Genomic DNA, 18535 nt, shown 5'->3' on the forward strand with positions numbered 1-18535 from the left:
ATATATAGTATTCAAAATCATTGTTTTTGTAAAAGTGTTCAGTAAACTATTTTCCATAGACAACCTATCAATTAAATCTACTGAAGTTCACCTTGAGAGTCCCAAAATATATTAACCAAATTTATAAAAGCTTTAGGTGGGAGGCAAGAAGGTCTGACGTGAATTCTACAGCAATCATTGCCCTGGATTCTAATCTCAGGAATTTCAGTGTCTGCCTGACTCATTGGCAAGTGGCAGAGTTCCTGGATGAAAGATGACACATGGGCAACACATCCCGGAGGTCCACTAAAAGTGGAAAAAAGAGCCATGTCCAAAAATGAGTGTTTCATCTCAGTCTCCAGAAGTCTGCAACAGAAGCCAGTCACACTGCCTCAGTCATCACTGTGATGGTCTTGGTCCACACCTGAAGGTGGCAGTCAGCCAGCTGGCATGATAGATTGAAACAGACCTGTGCACATGACCTGGTAGCCATGATGCCTTGAATAAATTACTTTATTGCTGGAGACCTCAGACCCTTGGTCTATAAAATGGAACATAATACTTATTTCCCAGGGTTAGTCCAGGATTTGTGTGTGCAAGTACTTAGCAGAGTGCTGAGCACCCAGAAGACCCTCCATAAATGATAGCTATGCTTATTATTAGATGTGAGGAAAGCTCATCAAGCACAGTTTACACTTAGATAGAAATTATTTTCATTAGAAAATATGGGCCAGTCTTGGGCCTTTGTAACCTAAAACCTCTAACAAGGATTCTTCCTGGGAATTGCTTTGTATAGGCATAGCAGGAGCTTAGAAATGTTCTCATGCTTTGTGCATAAGTTAAGATTCTTGGACATGAACAATTTATTAGTTTAGATAATTAACCATTTCAAGTTTTAGACATAATCTGAGGCCAGAACTTATGTTTTCTGTACAATGTTGTTTTCCCTCTTTGGCTCATGATACATCATTCAGTCCTTTCTTATTTATTCATTTTTTCCTTTATGTACTTGTATTTCATTCAGTTGTTATTTCCTCTGCCTCTGATGTGTGTTAGATGCCAGGCTAGACACTGGGGAGACAATGGAAAAACTCTCAGAGTCCCAGCACTGCAGGAGTCTGTAGCCTAATCTTCCCACTGCACTTCTGGTGTAGTCGTCACCTTGCACTCACGTAAGCTGGCTTTTTCCATTTTCTCAGCAACTGTTTCCCCAGCCTCTGCTCACATATTTGCAGTCATCCTTCTGTAGACCCATGAGCCTGCAGCTTCCTTAGGAAAGGTGACTGTTTACTGTCTAGCAGTAGGGCATCCAACATAACCATAGCTGTGTTTATTCTACTTCAGCAAGATAAACAACAGGAAAAACCTGAAGTAAGAGCATTTAAAACTGTCATGCTTTGGAGAAATGGAGGGACTGCATATTTGGGTATGGAGTCTTCTTTACTTTGTGCTTGTGCTTTACATCTCGTGTTGGGGTAAAGAGTAAGAGAAGAGCTGGGAAATGAATACCTCTGTATATTGTATAATATTGCTTTATTTTTCCAAGTCACGTTTTTGTGGAGTAATTTTGTGTTTTATTTAGATCACAGGACAAGTTTTGAAAATAATAAAAATCACTGCCTTTCGGGAGTCAAACTAGACCAGACCAAGTTGAGTTGCTTTCTGTACTGCTTCCTGTTTTAGATTATTTTCTAAACTGCAGTTCTCAATGAAATTAGATAATTGTGAGGGGACTGTAATCATTTATTCATACCTTATCAAGACATTAGTTGGGGTACTTTCTTGAGCCATTAAATTCCACTGGGTTAAGCCAGAGGGGGTAGCCACAATTGCAGTAAGGAGACATTATATTGAATTCCTACTGTGTGGCAAGCACAATATAAAATGTTTGAAAATGTTCCAAAATATAAAGCTTATTCCTCACAGCAGCCATTCAAAGTAGTTGTTAGAGTCCCCTGTTTTCTATGAAAGAGTTGAGCTCAGAGACTTGCCTTGTGCCACAAGTTAAGTAGCAAGGCCAGATTTGGGCTCAGTTCTGACTGTGTCCAAAGCCTGTTCCTGTCACACCATGTTGGGTTCTCATCACTAAGAGAAATGTCCTGCAAACTCCTGCCAACACCTGTGAGGAGGAAGGAGGGTAAAGGAACACCTGAAGCAGTATGGAGTTGAGTTTTCCTGAGTTGAGCAAGTCATACAACTCCCCTCCCCAATGGGCCCACTCCTGCTTACAATAATGGCAGTGGATAACTTGTGTATTTTGGGACATAGGCCCTAGGGAATATAGTCAGGACTGGGCAGATTCGAAATGGCCATTCCATCTATCCCTGTAGCAGTGAAGAAAATGAACAGAAGTTGAAGGAGTGAAGCCCCAGCTCACAAAGCTGTTCCTGCACCAAGAGCTGATGGTATCTGGTATCACACTGCCGGCTAAGGATGCAGAGTTGCTAAGAGCACCATTCTTTCAGTGTTTACTTTTGAACTTAATCAGAGACCTCATTCTGGATTTCACAGTACCCGTGAAGGGACTCTGAACTTCATCACTGCACCCAGAAGGCTTTGTTGTCCCGGGAGCTAAGAGAACAAGATTCCAGAAGAATTTGCTCCATTGGTTGGGCTGTTTTTCCCCATACACCCTACTCTAAGACTATTAGAAAAAATAATTTTGAAAATTGGCTGCCACGTCAATGTCATTTAAGCGGATTGCTCACTACTTTACATACTTCCAGAAAAGTAGAAAAAGAAAAAAAAATCATCCACTTTAGCCAACTTTATTTTTAGAAAAGTATTTTATTCAAACATCTCCTTACTTATTACAGACATAAATACATGCATTCAGACAAATGAATACACGAGAGGACCATATAAAGTAATTGGCACATCACTTCAGGATGCTTTGTCAGTTACTGGAGGAATTTGGTGCCTCTAACTTTAATCTTCTCCATTAAAATATCCATTCTGCCTTCAGACTGTGAAGCCCATAATATTTTAGACTGTCTCCATGGATCTGTTAGTTTTTCTTGTCAATTTAATTTGTGGCTCTATGAGTTTGGTTTGCTTGTTAGATTATATTTGGAAACATTATCTGCAGTTGATGTTCAGCATGCCAAGCTTAAGACCTAGCCTCTTTCCAGGGAAACTGGACATCCAGAAAACACAGAATTGCCAGATTTCATTTGCAGCCAGTCTGATCATTATGATGATGGTGGTGGTGTAGGAAATGGCAAATGTTTGGAGCTGCAAAGACACTCATTACTCTTACTATATACCTCCAGTGTCTATAGCATTTTTTCCTCTTTGCAACACTTTATAAATACCATCCCTTGGATTCTCAGAGTTTCCTTGTGCTGGATTATTATTTCTCTCTTTAATGAAACTGAGACAGAGGGAGAGAGGTTCAGTAACTTGCCAGAGATCATAGGGTAAATTGGATTACAAAAAAAAATGCCAGAGGACACAACCAAATATGTTCAAAGCAAGCTGAATCACCAAAGCCCATTTGGGGTGATATGTCTGGTGGTCTTTGCCACATAATTGCCATTTCTTCTGCCTTCAGGGGTGTGGGGGGGCTCTGGGACTGTGAGAACAGAAAGGCTGCAGGGAGAGATAGAGTCCAAGAAACAGAAACTATCATCAACTCCAAGTAATGACTAAAACCTGCTTCATAACCACTTGCCTGGACTGTTGCAGCAGCCTCATTTCACCTCTCTTGTAGTCTCATCTGCAGAGGGCACATTCTGCAGGCCTCCAGAGGGAATCTTTCTTAAGTGCAAATCTGACTGTGTCACCTTGGCCACAAGCCCATCGGTGGCTCCCTCATCACCAGGATGAAGTCCTGGTTCCTCAGCATGGTCTTCTAGCCTGGTCCTGGAGCCTCAGTTCAAGCTTGCCTCTCCCCGTCTTGCCACACTGGGTTCCTTACCTGCAGAACCCATTGTGTCCATTACCACCCTCCTCCTGCTTAGAATACATTTACGATGAACTCCTTAAGTGTTACCTTCTCTGTGGAGTCTCTCTCACTACTCTTTGAGGATTCAGTGCCCACAGTACTTTCCCGGCTGTTTTCTCTTCTCTTCTAGATGGTCTTTTCCAGAAGGTCTCAAGATTCCTGGTCACAGAGGTTGTAGTAGATGCCTGTGTTCTCATCTCCCCTATGTGCCGTGAATTTTTAATTTAAAGGAGAGATGAGTATGTGGGTGTTCGTAGGTGAGAATGGATGAGTGAGTGAATTAGTGAATGAGGAATAACTGAGGTAGCAGGAAACAGTATTCCAAGGTAACATGGAATGTATCCCATTCCACTCTCTCAGAGAGGCTATGGAGATATGTTGCCTGTCCATAACATGACATAATCATAACAATATAATCAAAATGAGGCAGATGGGAAGGTGAGCTGGGCCTTTACCTGGTGCTCTAGCATTACAGGAAAACATCTAAGTATGGGGGGCAGGGGCTGGTCCACTTGGCTCTGCGATCTCTGACTTCTGCCCACATAGAAGGTTCTTGCCAAGCTTTTGGTGGTAGAGACTCTTCCTCAAAGAGCTGAGAGTCTGCCAAGAATTCATACAGGCAGTTTTCTGGACTTTCATATGCAAACCTATCTACGTAGAAATTCCCTCCAATCCCCCAACTGTTAGCAAGCTGGAGGGCTTGGAAGATGAGCACATAAAAGGCCAGGCTTTCAGGGCAGCTGTGAGCCAAGACATTCCAATCTTCGTGTGACTCTCTTCTAGATGATGTCCGTCCTGATGAACACCATTGTCTTTGAAGACTGTAGAAACCAGTGGTCAGTGTCCAGGCCTCTCCTGGGGCTTATCCTCCTCAATGAGAAGGTGAGTGTGATTGCAGAAAGGTCTCCTGGAAGCAGAGGAGCTGTACACCAGCTAAGCTGTGATGGTGAAGCACAGAGGCACAAAGCCATCTGAGTTTGAGCTGGGACCTTGACAACTCCATAGCAAAGCCATCTTCCCCCAGAAGGCTCTTTCCCAGAGCCCTCAGTTCTTCAGTTACACAGAGGCCTCAAGACCAGGTCTTCTGGAACCCAGAGCCCCCACTAACTGGGACAGTAGAAAATTGCCCAGTAGTGTTTCAGGGTCACCCTCACTTCCCTCCTCCATATTCTGAGGAATTCTGAGTAGCGATCCTTTTTGGCCTCCTCTTGAGGCCTCCTTTTATTTCTTGGATCCCTGCTGCCCTAAATGGTGGCAGCAGTGGCCCTTTAGGGACTTGTACATATAGACAGTGCTCTTCATCTGGGGAACTCAACATATCCAGCTTCTTAAGAGCACTTGCCACTCTGGGCTATCTCCCAAGCCTCTCCAGGTTTCTTTTGAACCTACCCTGCCTCCCCAGAAGTAAGTAGGAAGGAACAGTGTATTACTGCCTGGGAGAATGAATTGTCTATACAATAAGATAGTACTTGGGAAAAAAAGACAGTGAGATAAGAGGCAGCTGCATACATTAAAATTCAAACTAAAATCCCAGCCTTGGAAGGAAACTAATAGAAGAAGAAAATGTATCAAAAAGAGAAGAGTTGTCTCATCATTCACCTGTGCTGAAGTATCCAATTTTAGCCACATTCAATAGCACTGTCATTCATCTTCCCTTGGTGTTATTGTGATTTAAATCCAAGCTCTATAAAGGAGAGCAGTTCTTTTAAAATGATTGAGAGGGAATAAGGGCAAATTCAGTGTTTAGAAAAAGCTTATGACATCACAATATTATACTTTACTGATGGAGGCAATATTTCATGGTTTGGGGTGAAAAACTAATAATTTTCTATTTGGTGTGAGTCACTGCATCATTATAAAAGGGAAAAATAAGTAGTTTTGTGCATTCCCGATCTTGTTCAGGAAGACATTGCAGTTTAAGTGTAATGCCTCTGATATATAGTATTTAAGTATTAGCCTGACTACATATTAATTATGTGTATTTTTTGATGTGAGCTGTTTTAATGTATGATGGAAATTAAATACCATGCTACTTGGGATGCCATGCCTGGCGAAATGTTTCCTTTGTGCTGAAATTAGGTTGTTTCCAATGATTAGAAACTGTGTTTAGCACCGGAGCTTGTGTTTGTATAAAGCCCACAGACCCTGCAGAGAAGGGCTGTGCAGTTATTTGTGACCAGGTATGACAGGTATTTTTCTTAGTGCCAGCAAGTTGTCCCGGAACCAGGCAAGCCCCTCTAGTATCCTGCCTCAGCAGGGCGGACCCATTCTAACCCACAAGGACAGAGACTTGGAACACAGCCCAGAGTTGTTTGAGGAGTGATTCACTGAAGCCAGGAAAGATGATGAGGCCTGCGGGGAGACCCTTGGCCTTGCCTTCAGTCACCCAGAGTGCTCCCTGGACATCTTTACTTAAGTTCTTCCCCTCAGGCTGGGGCTCTTCTTCATTCAGCCTTTCTGTGCTAAGTGGCGATGAGATTCAGGGAGACCATGGGTTCAGTCCCCTGCAGAGGAGGAAGGACTCTGTCAGCCTAAGAGATGACAATAGAACAATTACAGCAAGAGATTTTTATGAGAAAGGATAATATAGTTTTATACCTAGGAATGTCTCTGTGGCTTAGGTTTTCTCTAAGGGCTTAAAATTCTATATGGACCTGGACAAAAATTCCTGTGAATACTGATGAGCCCATAGCAGATCAGAGTTCATCTGGCCCTCTCCCCTCATCGTTCTCCAGGTGAGGTTTGGAGTCAGAGCCCTGACATGGTTCTATCCCCCAACAGTATTTCAGTGAGCTGAGAGCAAGTCTGATAAACAGCCAACCTCTCCCTAAGCAGGAGGTTCTTGCCCAGTGCTTCCGGAACTTGATGGAAGGCGTGGAGCAGAATCTGTCCATCAAGAACAGAGACAGGTGAGCATCGCCTAGTTGGGCATATCTGGGGAAGGCAGACATTCCAGGTTTGTGAAAATAATTGGACTGTGCTTAACATAGCTCACATCTTGATGTGGCTTCTCTGTTACATCTTGTGATGTTAAACCCAACGCATTTCCATTCAGGACATACTACTGGGTATCTGCTTTCTCCCAAACAAAACGCTAGGCACTGTACAGATGCACAATTAAAAGAATGCAGCCTTTGCCCTTAAACAGTTTATACACCAACACGAGAGATATGAAAATTAACTGTAATTGGAAAAATCAAAAGAAGGGAAGCTCAGATCTGTCACAGAAGATAAGTAAAATCTTCCAGCATTTTTAACAAACAAGCTTTGAGGACAGACAGACCCTCTATGGGCTGTGTGGCAGAAAGGCAATTAACTTTTCTACTCAGTTTCTCCAGCAGTAAAATGCAGACACTGACAGTTGTGAGGGTTGAATGACAGAGGTGGCAAAGTATGGTGCAATGGACTGATGACCTGCATTAAGTACTAGTTCCTCCCTTTACCTGTGAGAGCTTAATAGGAGGAACCAAACTCATTGGCCAGGCCTCACTAGCCAATTTGTTCATTCATTCATTCATTCATTCAGTTCACCAGACATTATTGAGGCTAGTATGTACAGGCATTGAGATTTACCTAAGGTAAACCAACTGCTCAAGGTTCTTACCTAGAGTTTACTTTCTAGTGAAGGAGACAGTAATGAATGATAGATGAAATGTGTTCGGGGAAAACTGCCTCTTCATAAATGTGGTAGCATTTAAATGCTGCACCCATTTGAAGCACATGACATTCATCATCGCCGTCTGCAGTGTACACTGGAGTTACCAGCCAATGCTTTGATAACACAAGACCAAGTCAGGAAGGGTGTGCAGACATGTTCCCTTGCTTATAAGTTTTATTCGAAAGTCCTCTGTCAGGCAGAAACAGGCAACCTCAAAATCTAGAAAGGTCACTTGATGAGTGGGGAAATCTTAGGTACAGAGGGAAACTATTTCACCTGGGATTTGGAACTGGAGGAGCACTCCTGAGCTGCTCGCCAAAATGGTGTAGGCAGCCTTCCTAGTTTCACGAAAGTAACAGCCAGCACGGACTAGGTGTTTCCTCGTACCAGATATTGTTCAGCGTCTATAGGCACAGTCTCAATCATCTCAATAAATTCTCACCCCTACTGTCCTGTGAGGTAGCCACTCATATTAGCCACCAAGACAGAAGGTTAAGTATTCATCCAGCATCAGATAGTAGTGGAGGAGTTAGGATTTGTGCCCCATCTTTTGTAACCATTAATTCAGTTTTCTCATCTGTAAAGTGAAGACACTAACTACCTTTGAGAAAACTTGTGATAATTAAATGAGTACATGTAAACTCAATCCAGTGTTTGACACATAACCTTGGATTCTTTTCCTTATATTCCTTACCATCCATGTATAATTTGACTTTAAATTTTTTTTTTAAATCATAGAACCACAAAATGTACTCCACAAGCAGAAATGATTAGAGCGGATTTGGTGGGAACCTTGTCTTCTCAAGCGGGAACTTGGGAGGGCTGTGCTGGCAGCAGCACAGCAAAGTGGGATGTGAAGAGGAGGGAACTCCCTGTCCTCTGGAGCCTTCCTTCAGGTGTTCTCTTAGGATCCTGAACCCTTCAGGAGCCTTTTGTCCACAGGTTCGCACTGGCTTCAGCTTACTGTTTCATCTTTCCACAGGTTCACCCAGAACCTCTCTGTCTTCAGAAGAGATGTGGCAGAGGCCTTGCGCAGTGATGGCCGCCCTGAACTATGTAGTCTGGACATGATGAGCTGACCTGACTCTCCAACCCTCTGCCGAGCAGCCATTATCAAGAGACTCGGAATTCTGGGTCTCAAGACAGTGATGCAGGCTAGCCCAGGGGAATCTATTTTTCAAAACAAAAAGCAAAAGCCCTACCTTTTTATAAGTTTGGCCTAATTGTAAAAATTTATAATAGTGCACAAACAAATTCAGTCTTTGCTCTGAAGAAGCAAAACATGTGTTTTCAGTCTATCAGAGATCATTACCTGGATTGTCATAATGCTCTGAAAGTATGTGGAAATAACATTTAACCAAAGAACATAATAAACCTGGTTTGCACCTAAGTGTGGACTAGTTAATGGTTCTGCAGCCATGACTGTCAGTTTAGAGATGGAGCCTTCAACATGGATCTTAGATTGAGACAGATGCCACTTGAACCCATTAAATTAGTAGTAGTTTTTGCGTCTGGAAGATCCCATATTAGGGACTCTGGATCTGTGGGCATTTAGAATGAGACTGGGAGTACTGCAGAGTCTCCCACAGGACTGCACACAGGCCTCTTGGCCTCAGCAGCATCTGATAAAGTTGAGAGACAGTAACACAATTAAATGACTTACAAACAATGTTTGCTTTTCACTGGCATAAATCTGAAGTGGTTCAGTCTAGAAGAATTAAGCTGCGCAATTACTGCCTGCCGGAGAGAGTTCTCCAGGAGTCATGTAGCCCCTGTAGCAAGTTCTGGGTCTGCCAGCATTCAGTCCTTCTCGCTCTGTTTGATTTTTAAGAGAAGCTGAAGGTAACTAGTTAAAATAGAGTATTTGAGCAACTCTGCTTTCTTGGAGCACCCAAAGCAGTGTAGGTGCTAAGTTTAGGTTTTCAGAACAGGAACAGCTGGTTTCCATTCCTCAAAAAAAACTCTTAAGGCCAGAAATTTAGTTTAGTGGTTCTACTGCCTGCCTCCCAAGCACAAAGACCTGAGTTCGATCCCCAGTACCAAAAACAAAAACAACAACAACAAAAAAAACTCAACTATTGTTGGGATTTTGACTCAATTCAAACCCAGAAAATGAAGGCCTTTAGAGTTTTTGATATACTACAAATAGGTTATTAATTTGAGATTGCCCTATCAAATGTGTGTCAATGTTCGGCCTTCATGGTTCAGGCTTATAACAAATATTCTGCCCTTTGTTCTTGATAAGACATGAAAGGTCAGCCTTACTGTTAAACAAATAATCCCATAGATTCCTGTTATAATCTCACTTTTCAGAGTAGTATTCTTGAAACATTTCTTGATGGTTGAACTTTGTGACAGGCTTGTCATATAAAAGCACTTATCCAACTTTATCTCAAAATGTTTGTCTTTCATGTGTAAAGGAAATTCAGGAAAACTGCTATAGATGGGATCATTTGTAGTATTTAGTGAATAAGTAAGCCTTGGCCTTACTGCATATTTTATTAGGAAATATAATTTTCCTTCAAAAGGCAAATGTTGAACTCTGTAAAACAGTAGCTGTTCAGAGAAGTTTAACAAGAATTCCTATTTGTTGGGAGCTGTACTCATCCCACAAAAAAATGTGTTATAGAAGTCAATGCCCCATTCTGGCAATGTTTTCTTTACAAATGTCTTAAAAGCACTCTATTGTTTGCATTAAAAGGTTCACAAGAAAGTGCCAGAAGTACACTCACTTCTTTTTGCCACACAGCCAGATGTCACCTGGGGTTTTCATAGCAGCCAAGGTAGGTCCTTGAGACTTGGCCTTGGAGAGCTACTCTCAGAGAAGGACCAGTGACTTCCACAGGCCCTGCTCAGGATCCTGGACTTGCAGAACACACCAAGAGGCAGCACACTTACGCTGGAGAACACACTCTTATCACACCCTTGACACACATTATTTCCCATAGGTAGCATTAATTCCACTGTGCAGATGAGGAAACTAAGACTCAAAGATGGCTCGTAACTCACATAAGTCACATAGGCAGAATCTGAACCCAGATCTGTCTCGCCTCAAAGGAATTCCTGGAATCTTTCAATGGTAAATGGAAACCAGTTAATATTTAGGTCCATTTCCATTTGTTTCTCAGAACTCTACTGTTGCATGACAAATTACCCCAAAACTTAGTGGCTTAACACAACATTTATTACCCAATGGTTTCTGTAGGTCAGGAACGCATGACTGAGTCCCCTGATTCAGGGTCTCTCACAGCCGCATCGGAGTTACTGATCAGAGTTGTCATCATCTCCAGGCCCAAATGGAAAAGGACCTGTATCTGGCTTACTTGTGGTTGTTAGCAGGAGTCGCTTTCTCATGGATGATTGCCTCCGTTCCTTGCCTCATGGGCTTCTGCATTGAGATGTCACAACATGGCATCTTGTTTCATCAGATAAGAGCCAGAGAGAATGCTGTGGTCTGGAAGTCAGTCTTTTATAACCTAATCTCAAAAGGGCCATCCCGTCACTTTTGCTGTCTTCTGTGCAGTAGAAGGAAATCCTTGGTCCATCCAAGGGAAAGGATTACACAAAGACTGTGACTACCAAGAGGTGAGGCTCATTGGAAGCCATTTTCGGAGCTGTCTGTCACAATATTACTTGGACTTTGCAAGACAGGTTGATTTCAGTTACAAGTTTCTCATTAAAACTGGGAACATAATCTTGATTTTTCTTAGAGGGCTATATTCTATTCTGAGCCTTTCCTAAAGAAGGAAAAGAAAGTAGGGAGGCTGGGTGTTCATGGATCACATTATTCTGCACGTTCCTCCCACAACCAATGAGACTATTACCTCACCCACCCAAGCCTGGAGAGCCTGCCTGATGGGTGGGAGACAGTGAGGACTCAAGCAGGGACCTGCTTACCCATGTGGAAGTGGTCTCTGCAAGGACCTTCTATCACAAGATTAAAGCAAGCATGTAAGGCCACACCTAACCCTGTGGAAGGTACACAAATGACAGCTAGTACAACTATTACACAGTGTGGTCTAACCAGATTACACACATACCTGACTGACTCAGATTCAGCAACAGGAGAAAGTGAACAGGGCTGGGAACTCCACTAGGCCGGCCACCTCACAAACACTTGCCTAGAGGGAGGATGTGGGCCACATGTGCATGCCTCAACCTTCCAACAGTATTCTAATGCACTAACATGGTTGTTCATACAATATAGGGCTCCAAATCAAGCTACTGCTCAAGCAGGAAGCAGTATGAAGGTATTTTGACTTGCCTCAATTTTTTAACACTGACTTCAGAACCTGGCCCTGAGAAAGCTGTATCCTGTGTTCTAGGTGTTTCTGTTTTTCTGTTCTGACCTATCAACCAGTTCTCTACAAAGCGGGGCTGGGGGGGTGGTCAGAGGAGAATAGGATCACTGCACTGTGTGTGATGAACTGAGGAACCTAGAAAGGCCACTTTGGTCCCCTGGACTCCCACTGGACTTGACAACCTAGATGTACCTTGGGGTGAGAGTAGTGCCGGCCCCTTTCAAAATGCAAAACTGGACTGGCATGTAGCCATTAGCTAAGACAAGTGAACAAGTTAGCCAACTACCCACAGAGAACTGAGCATGAAAACAGAATGAGCAGGTTTGGTGAGAGAAATTGGAGAAAGAGATCTGGCATTTGGGAACTTAGGCCTATGTGAGGCAGTTAGCAGTTTGAAAAAAGGTAGCATTTGAGAGCACACCTTGCCATAAAAAACAAAAAGTGCCTAAGAAGGGTAGGGGTGGAGCTAGAACTCAGGGATAGAGCACTGGCCTAGCTCAGCCAGGCCCTAAGTTCTAACCCCTGCAACACAAAAAAGAACAGAAATGGAGGAAGTTAGTTTCAAAGCAAGCATAAAATAGACCCACTATCATTATTGAGCACCCACTGAGCCTTACAAATTAGCACCTATGCTTCCTGATAAGAATGCCAAATATTACTACCCCCATTTTAGAGATGAAAAAAACAGACTAAAAATACCAACTCAAGACCACATAGCTAGGAAGTGGCCAAGCCAAGGTCCAAAGTCCAGTCTGCCTGAATCCAGAACTTACCCCCCCACACACACACACACTAATCCCTTGATTCAAGTTTTTCACCACTGGGCTATACATCAGTTCAGTGGGGGAGGTGGACATGGAACCTTCTAGGAAGCCCCCCATCATGGGACTCCCAGAGAAAGGCCAGCCCAGTACCTGGGCCCTTTGCTTTGTGTCTGTGGGTTCTGCCATCGATTCATCCTCCTCTCTGAACTTTATAAAATCCTTCTTGAGACTTTTTAATGTTTTATTGAGGCGCAAGTTTACGATGACAGCAAACCTTTCCAACTACAGCAAGAGTAACCTGCCTCCTTGGCATATTAAAAAATAATGTTAGTGTTGGTTTTTATGTCCCATAGTTTGGATGGCTGATAAGAGTGCTTCCTTGACAAGATTCTTTTTGAGGTTTACAGAAAGCGTAATAAAATATGTAAGTTACATTTCCACAAACAAAAGCAATAACATAAGTTATTTATAAGTGTGAGATACAAACCATATCACAATAAATAAACCATAAAGAGTACCTACAACATCCATCTTAATGTAATTTGCCCAACAAAAGAGTTGAAACAAAGTCAAATTTAGTACAGAAATCTGTCAGGAAGGGAGGAAAGTTGTACAGCACAAAGTGGGGAAAATGGCTGATAGGCAAGGAAAGGAAACAGTGTGAGATCAGGTTTGGAGGTCCCCAAGACGGTCACTACACGCGCCCACCATAACTGCCCAATCGCTGCCACCCTGCACAGTCACTGCTCGGTTCCCCTCCACATCCTCCACCCATTCCATCGCATGGAGAAAGGGACCTCTCCTTTCCCCTCTGTTCTGTGTGGCCAGCGTCCTCATGCTGCTGCCAGCCTCCCTGCCAGTCCTGATGCCCCAAAGGCCAGGGCCAGGGTCTGACCCAGCTGCAGGATCCTAGAAATCATTAATTTACTCATCTGTTCACCTCTAACAAATTTTGGTAAATGAGGCAGATCATCTCTCCCCTCATAGAGTGAGTGAGCAGGATAAACAAGATCATTTCCCACAAGCAGGACAATGACAATGACAGAAATGAACAGAGACAGAGAATGATTTGGGGTGGGGGTAATTTGAAGAATGGGCAGAGATGTGATAGCTGGCCTGGGTCTTAAAGGATGCAGAGGCACTGGCTGTGGGAAAAGCTGGGGGAGACAAAGACTGAACTGAATACACACAAATTCCTGGACCCAGAACTTTCCTTATCTGCTTTTTCCTTATCCCCTTATTTGCCCTGGATGTGTCCTATTTGGTTTAAGACCATGGCCCTGGACCCAATCCCAGGACATGGAATCTAATGATACCAACACAATTCTGCCCTAAAGGAACCCCCAAGCCAGTAGGACAGACAGAAGTGAGCTGCACCATGGACAGCCCTCACCCCCTTCCTCGCTTCTTTACCCAGACCCTCCCTACTCAGTCTTTTGACAGAATCTTCACTACCTACTTCCCCAGAATAGAAGCGGGGGTATGAAGTGAAGGGGAAAGTGGGCTTTGTAGTCCAGACAGTTCTGGGTTGAAATCCTAACGCCATTCCCCATACCCCACTGCACGCTATTGGCAAGGGACTTCACTTGCCTAAACACTGTCCTTGAAGCTCCATGACCTCCGGTGGGGGTCCCGACAGCATCCAGCACCTGGTGGCCTTTTCCTTCCTTCAGCTGGCAGGTTGAGTCCTCCCAGGTTCCCTCAGGCAGCTTCCTCTCCAAGTCCTTTCTTTTGAGGGCAGCCATGATGAAAGATTCCAACTGCACTGCTCTGTCAGGTAGGGAAACAGCCCTGAAGTCAGGACCAGGTCCAGGAAATTTGAGTAGGTCTTCACTAGATAAAAATTTACTGAATGAGTTAGTGAATAAACTCTGGCAGGTGTCATTACAGCCTTCCATCACAGGAACTGGAAGGACCCAAGGTGATGTAGGCAGATCTACAACCTGTGACACTATGTATGTGACAAAGTATGTGCATGTATCATTTTCTATGTAAGTAGGCTCTAATATTTTCATCAGTTTTTCAGTTAGGGTAACTGATCCAAACACACTTAGATGCACTGATTCAATCTCTATCCCATTTTACAGACAGAGAAGTTGGATCCCAATTCACACAGAAGTCAGTGACAGAATAAATCTGGAGGAAACTGGGCCTCATGTGTCTGGGGTCATGTACCACTTGGAAATTCCAGCATTCAGCTTGAAGCCCCACCCTCTCTTATCTGACTCCCAGCAAGGCTCTACCCTCTCTCTCAGCTTTTACATAGGGACCAGTAGAGGATGTACTGCAGCCTAGAAGTTTCTGGAACCCCAGGAATACTGGCCCTCAGTTCCCTAGTTCTTAGAATTTGAATTTTCTAATCTTTCTATGTATGTGTGTATCTTTCTCATTGTTCAGTTGCTAGCAGATACAAAGGGGCAGCAAAAATTACAATCTCAGGAACAACAAATACGTAGAAACACATAGTATATTTGGCCAAACCAGTGCTCAGAGAAAAATAAATGGCCCTGAATGCATTCATTTTTAAAAAAGAAAAGTTGAGAAAATAAAAATTTTACCTCAGCAAAGAAAGAAGAAATTAATTTTAAAAAACAAAACCTTCATAAAAGAAATGATACCTCAAAAAAGAGGATAATGAAATCAGCAGCATTTTTGAAGACCAATAAAAGAGACAAACCTTTGGCAAAGTGTTATAAGAGAAGGCACAATGAGGGTTAAAATAAAAAAAAAATTAAAAAACAATATAGCTTTAAATTATGAGAATCTCTGCCCAAAATGTTATGACAGTCAATTTGAGAATGTGGATGAAACAGTATTCTGGGTACTGGTTTCTCAACTCGAGCAGGCATCAGAATCATTTCGAAGGCTTATTAAATATAGGTTCTGCCAGGGATTTAGCACAGTGGTTCTACCGCCTACTTTTCAAGCACAAGGTCCTGAGTTCAATCCCTGGTTAAAAAAAAAAAACAAAAACACAGGTTCTGAGCCCAGCTGAGAATTTCAGATTCAGTACACAAGAATCTGTATTTCTAACAAATTCCCAGGTACTGCTGATTCATTGTCTGGGAACACAGTTTGAGAACCCCTGGTCTAGTGTCCTGCTTGCCCCATTTTGCTCCTTGTCCTGAGCTGCCTAACAGCTTCCTGTTCTGCAATGGGAATGAAAGCGGACTTGTGACCAGTGGAACAAAGCTCCTCGGGTTGGACAACTGAGGAACCAGGGCCTCAGGAAGCCGGCCCCCCAGCAGTGAGGTGGTGAAGCCCTCATCCATGCCAAGCACTGTGCTTAGTGCTTGTACCTGGACCAGCTGACTCAATCCTATAAGGTTGGTATAGCTGTGCTACTAGATGAGGAAACTGAAGCACAAAGAGGATGGAAAATGCCAATTCTACATCTAGCAAACTTGAGAAATTCTTGAGCACATGCCCTGGCCACCATTTTAACACCTTCTTCCTAACTGTGCCACACACTTCTGTGGGGTGGGCCGCATTACCCCATTTTAACAATGCCTGGAAGTGACAGGGCAGAGCATGGAATCCAGGGCTCTGGGAGCCAGAAGGAAAGTGGAGTCAGTGAGGTGCCAACTCTAGCCCCTGAAGCAGGGCTCACTGGTACTCTCCAAGCCTCAGTTCCTTCAGCAATCAAAATTCTGGGTTGTTCCAGCCCTTTCCACACTGGATGGCTGTGAAGAATAAATGAAGGCCCAGCGCACACTGAGCTCTCAGGTGCTTCCCCAGATGTTCTCTCATTTAGTTTTCAAGGTCACCTGGGGGGAGCTATTGCCCTTTCTGTTTTACAAATAAGGAAAGGGCTAGTGTGACTCTGGAGGGGCAGTGACGGCCCAACAGCCCCCCAGGTGGACAGCAACAGAGCTAGAATTAGAAGCAGGAAGGCCCCCAGAGCCAGAAGCAATAGCATCCGCCAGTTTGTGGGCCCTTGTCCTTGAGGGAGCCTTGCCCAGCCTCCAGGCATCCTGCACTCCACAGCGGACACTTCCTAGCTGGCCTCTCGCTGTTTGCACCCACCCCAGAGGTTCGGCAAGGACCAGCAACTTGCCCAAGGTCACACGGGGGAGGGCGGGGGAGGCGGGTAGGGTGGGGGACAACTTCACTCCACACCCAGCCCGGAGGCACTCTCTGTAAATCCTGAGGCCTCTGGATTGTTGGTAGCAGAGAGGAAGAATCCCTAACCTATAGCCTTTCGCCCCTCCTGGTCCTCTAAAAAAGTGACCCCACTGATGGACAGATACAGCCAAGCTATTGCGCCTCTGCAAGTAAAATAAAATGACAAGCAAAACAAACAAAGATGGCAACAGTGATACATAACCATCACACTGGGAGTTGGGTCAGAATGCGGGAATAACAGACCCCCCCCCAGCGCCTACCATGTACCATGCCCCATGCTCACTGTGTTCTCTCTACGCCTCCCTCGCAGCTCGCAAACATCCCACAATGCACACACCATCATTCCTCACCTTATAATTTTTTTTTTTAAATCCTCAAGTCTAAAGAGAAGGAGTCGCTGGCTCAAGGTTACTCAGCCAGGAAGTGACCGACCCAAACGTGAACGTACTTCTGTCTTACCAGCAGCACCTCTGCACTCCCTCGCTACCCCTGCAGACCAAGAGCAAGCGGAAAAGGCCAGACCAGAACTGTAGCACTCAGAGTTTGCAGCTAACGATTTTAAAATTGGGGTGGGGAGTGATCTGCATGCGTTCCCCGGCCTGGAGCGGAAGGTGACCGCTCCACCTACGGTCCCTGGCAGTGTGCCTCTGGGCCCTAGGACAGTCCTTGGTGTACCAGCAGAGCACGGAGTGGTCCCAGCTCTCGGGCAGGACTGAAGCCGGGAAGGGCTTGCTAATCGCATTTCCCAAAGAATTCCCAGTTTGCCTAAATATGAGCCGTCCTGCTATTGCTTATCGGGAACCCGAGGTCCCTACACCCGGCGCGCCTCGCACAGGTCCCACACGCAACCACAACCCCTCTACCGTGCAACGAATTTCAAGGGGCAGGAGCCCCGCTCCCTACTGATTGACTTCGAGACCCTATCCAGCCGAGCCCGGCATGCTTGGGCACCTGCGAGTCACGCCTTGGTCAGCCTGGCGGGAGCCAGGGACCGTCTCCAAAGTGGCCGCGACGCCGCGACCACAGCCTCGGAGGGGGGAATTCTCCCCACGCGGGTCGGTGTCCTCAGTCGCATAGAGAACGCAACGGTGTTGCCCTCCGCCCGCGCGCACTGAGCGCGGAGCTAGCGCTCCGGGTGGCGCCTTTTTCGTTGCTCCCGCAGAGATCTAGTGTCCAAGAGGCTTCCGCAAATTCCGCAGAGTCTTTTAGGCCGCAACTCCGTTGTAATCGAAAACATTCACCGGGGTAGGTTTTTGCTCAAATTGGAAAAAAAAAAAAATTGGGAGAAAACGAAAACCCTCTCAGCAAAAGACAATTTCACAAACAGACGTCCTATCCGCCGAGCAGGGTGGCAGGGAAGCGGTCCCGGGCAGGAGGAGCGGGGAGTGTCTGCTAATTGCAGCTTCGTTCGATTTCGAGTTTGGAAGGCTGCGGTTCGGGCGCTAATATCCGCCGCCCATTATCCCGGCTAATAAATTTGACCTATTGTTCGTTTGTTAAAATGATGTCACCTTGGAACAGTCCCTAAGCTCCTATTTCCATGAATTAGGCCTTTATTGAAAGCCGGGAGCCAATGAGAGGAGAGAGGCTTGTTGATCGCAGCCAATGGCTGCGGCGGGAGAGGAATTAGCAGCGGAAACTCCAGGTTCGGTTCAAGAAAGATGACACAGAGCCTGTCGGGCCCGCGCACTCTTGGCAAAGTTTCAGTGCGAGGAGAGGCGCCGGGCGCTCCATGGCTGCGCCGTAACGGGGACCCAGCCGC

At 44.8% G+C, this 18535-nt stretch overlaps 1 protein-coding gene across 1 annotated transcript in view; it reads left to right on the forward strand.

Moving 5' to 3' along the window:
- The window catches only part of Ranbp17 (RAN binding protein 17), a gene marked incomplete at its 5' end in the record, with an annotated part of 334601 nt that extends 325613 nt beyond the window's left edge, over positions 1–8988 (forward strand). The window contains 3 exons of the mRNA XM_033761473.1: positions 4709–4807; positions 6707–6834; positions 8566–8988. Coding sequence (XP_033617364.1) covers positions 4709–4807; positions 6707–6834; positions 8566–8662 — 324 coding nt within the window. The remainder of the gene's footprint in view (positions 1–4708; positions 4808–6706; positions 6835–8565) is intronic.
- Between the last annotated feature and the right edge of the window lie 9547 nt (positions 8989–18535).

Source organism: Fukomys damarensis, unplaced genomic scaffold (genome assembly GCF_012274545.1).
Source record: "Fukomys damarensis isolate Sample0158 unplaced genomic scaffold, DMR_v1.0_HiC HiC_scaffold_9, whole genome shotgun sequence".
Classification (NCBI taxonomy): Eukaryota; Metazoa; Chordata; class Mammalia; order Rodentia; family Bathyergidae; genus Fukomys; species Fukomys damarensis.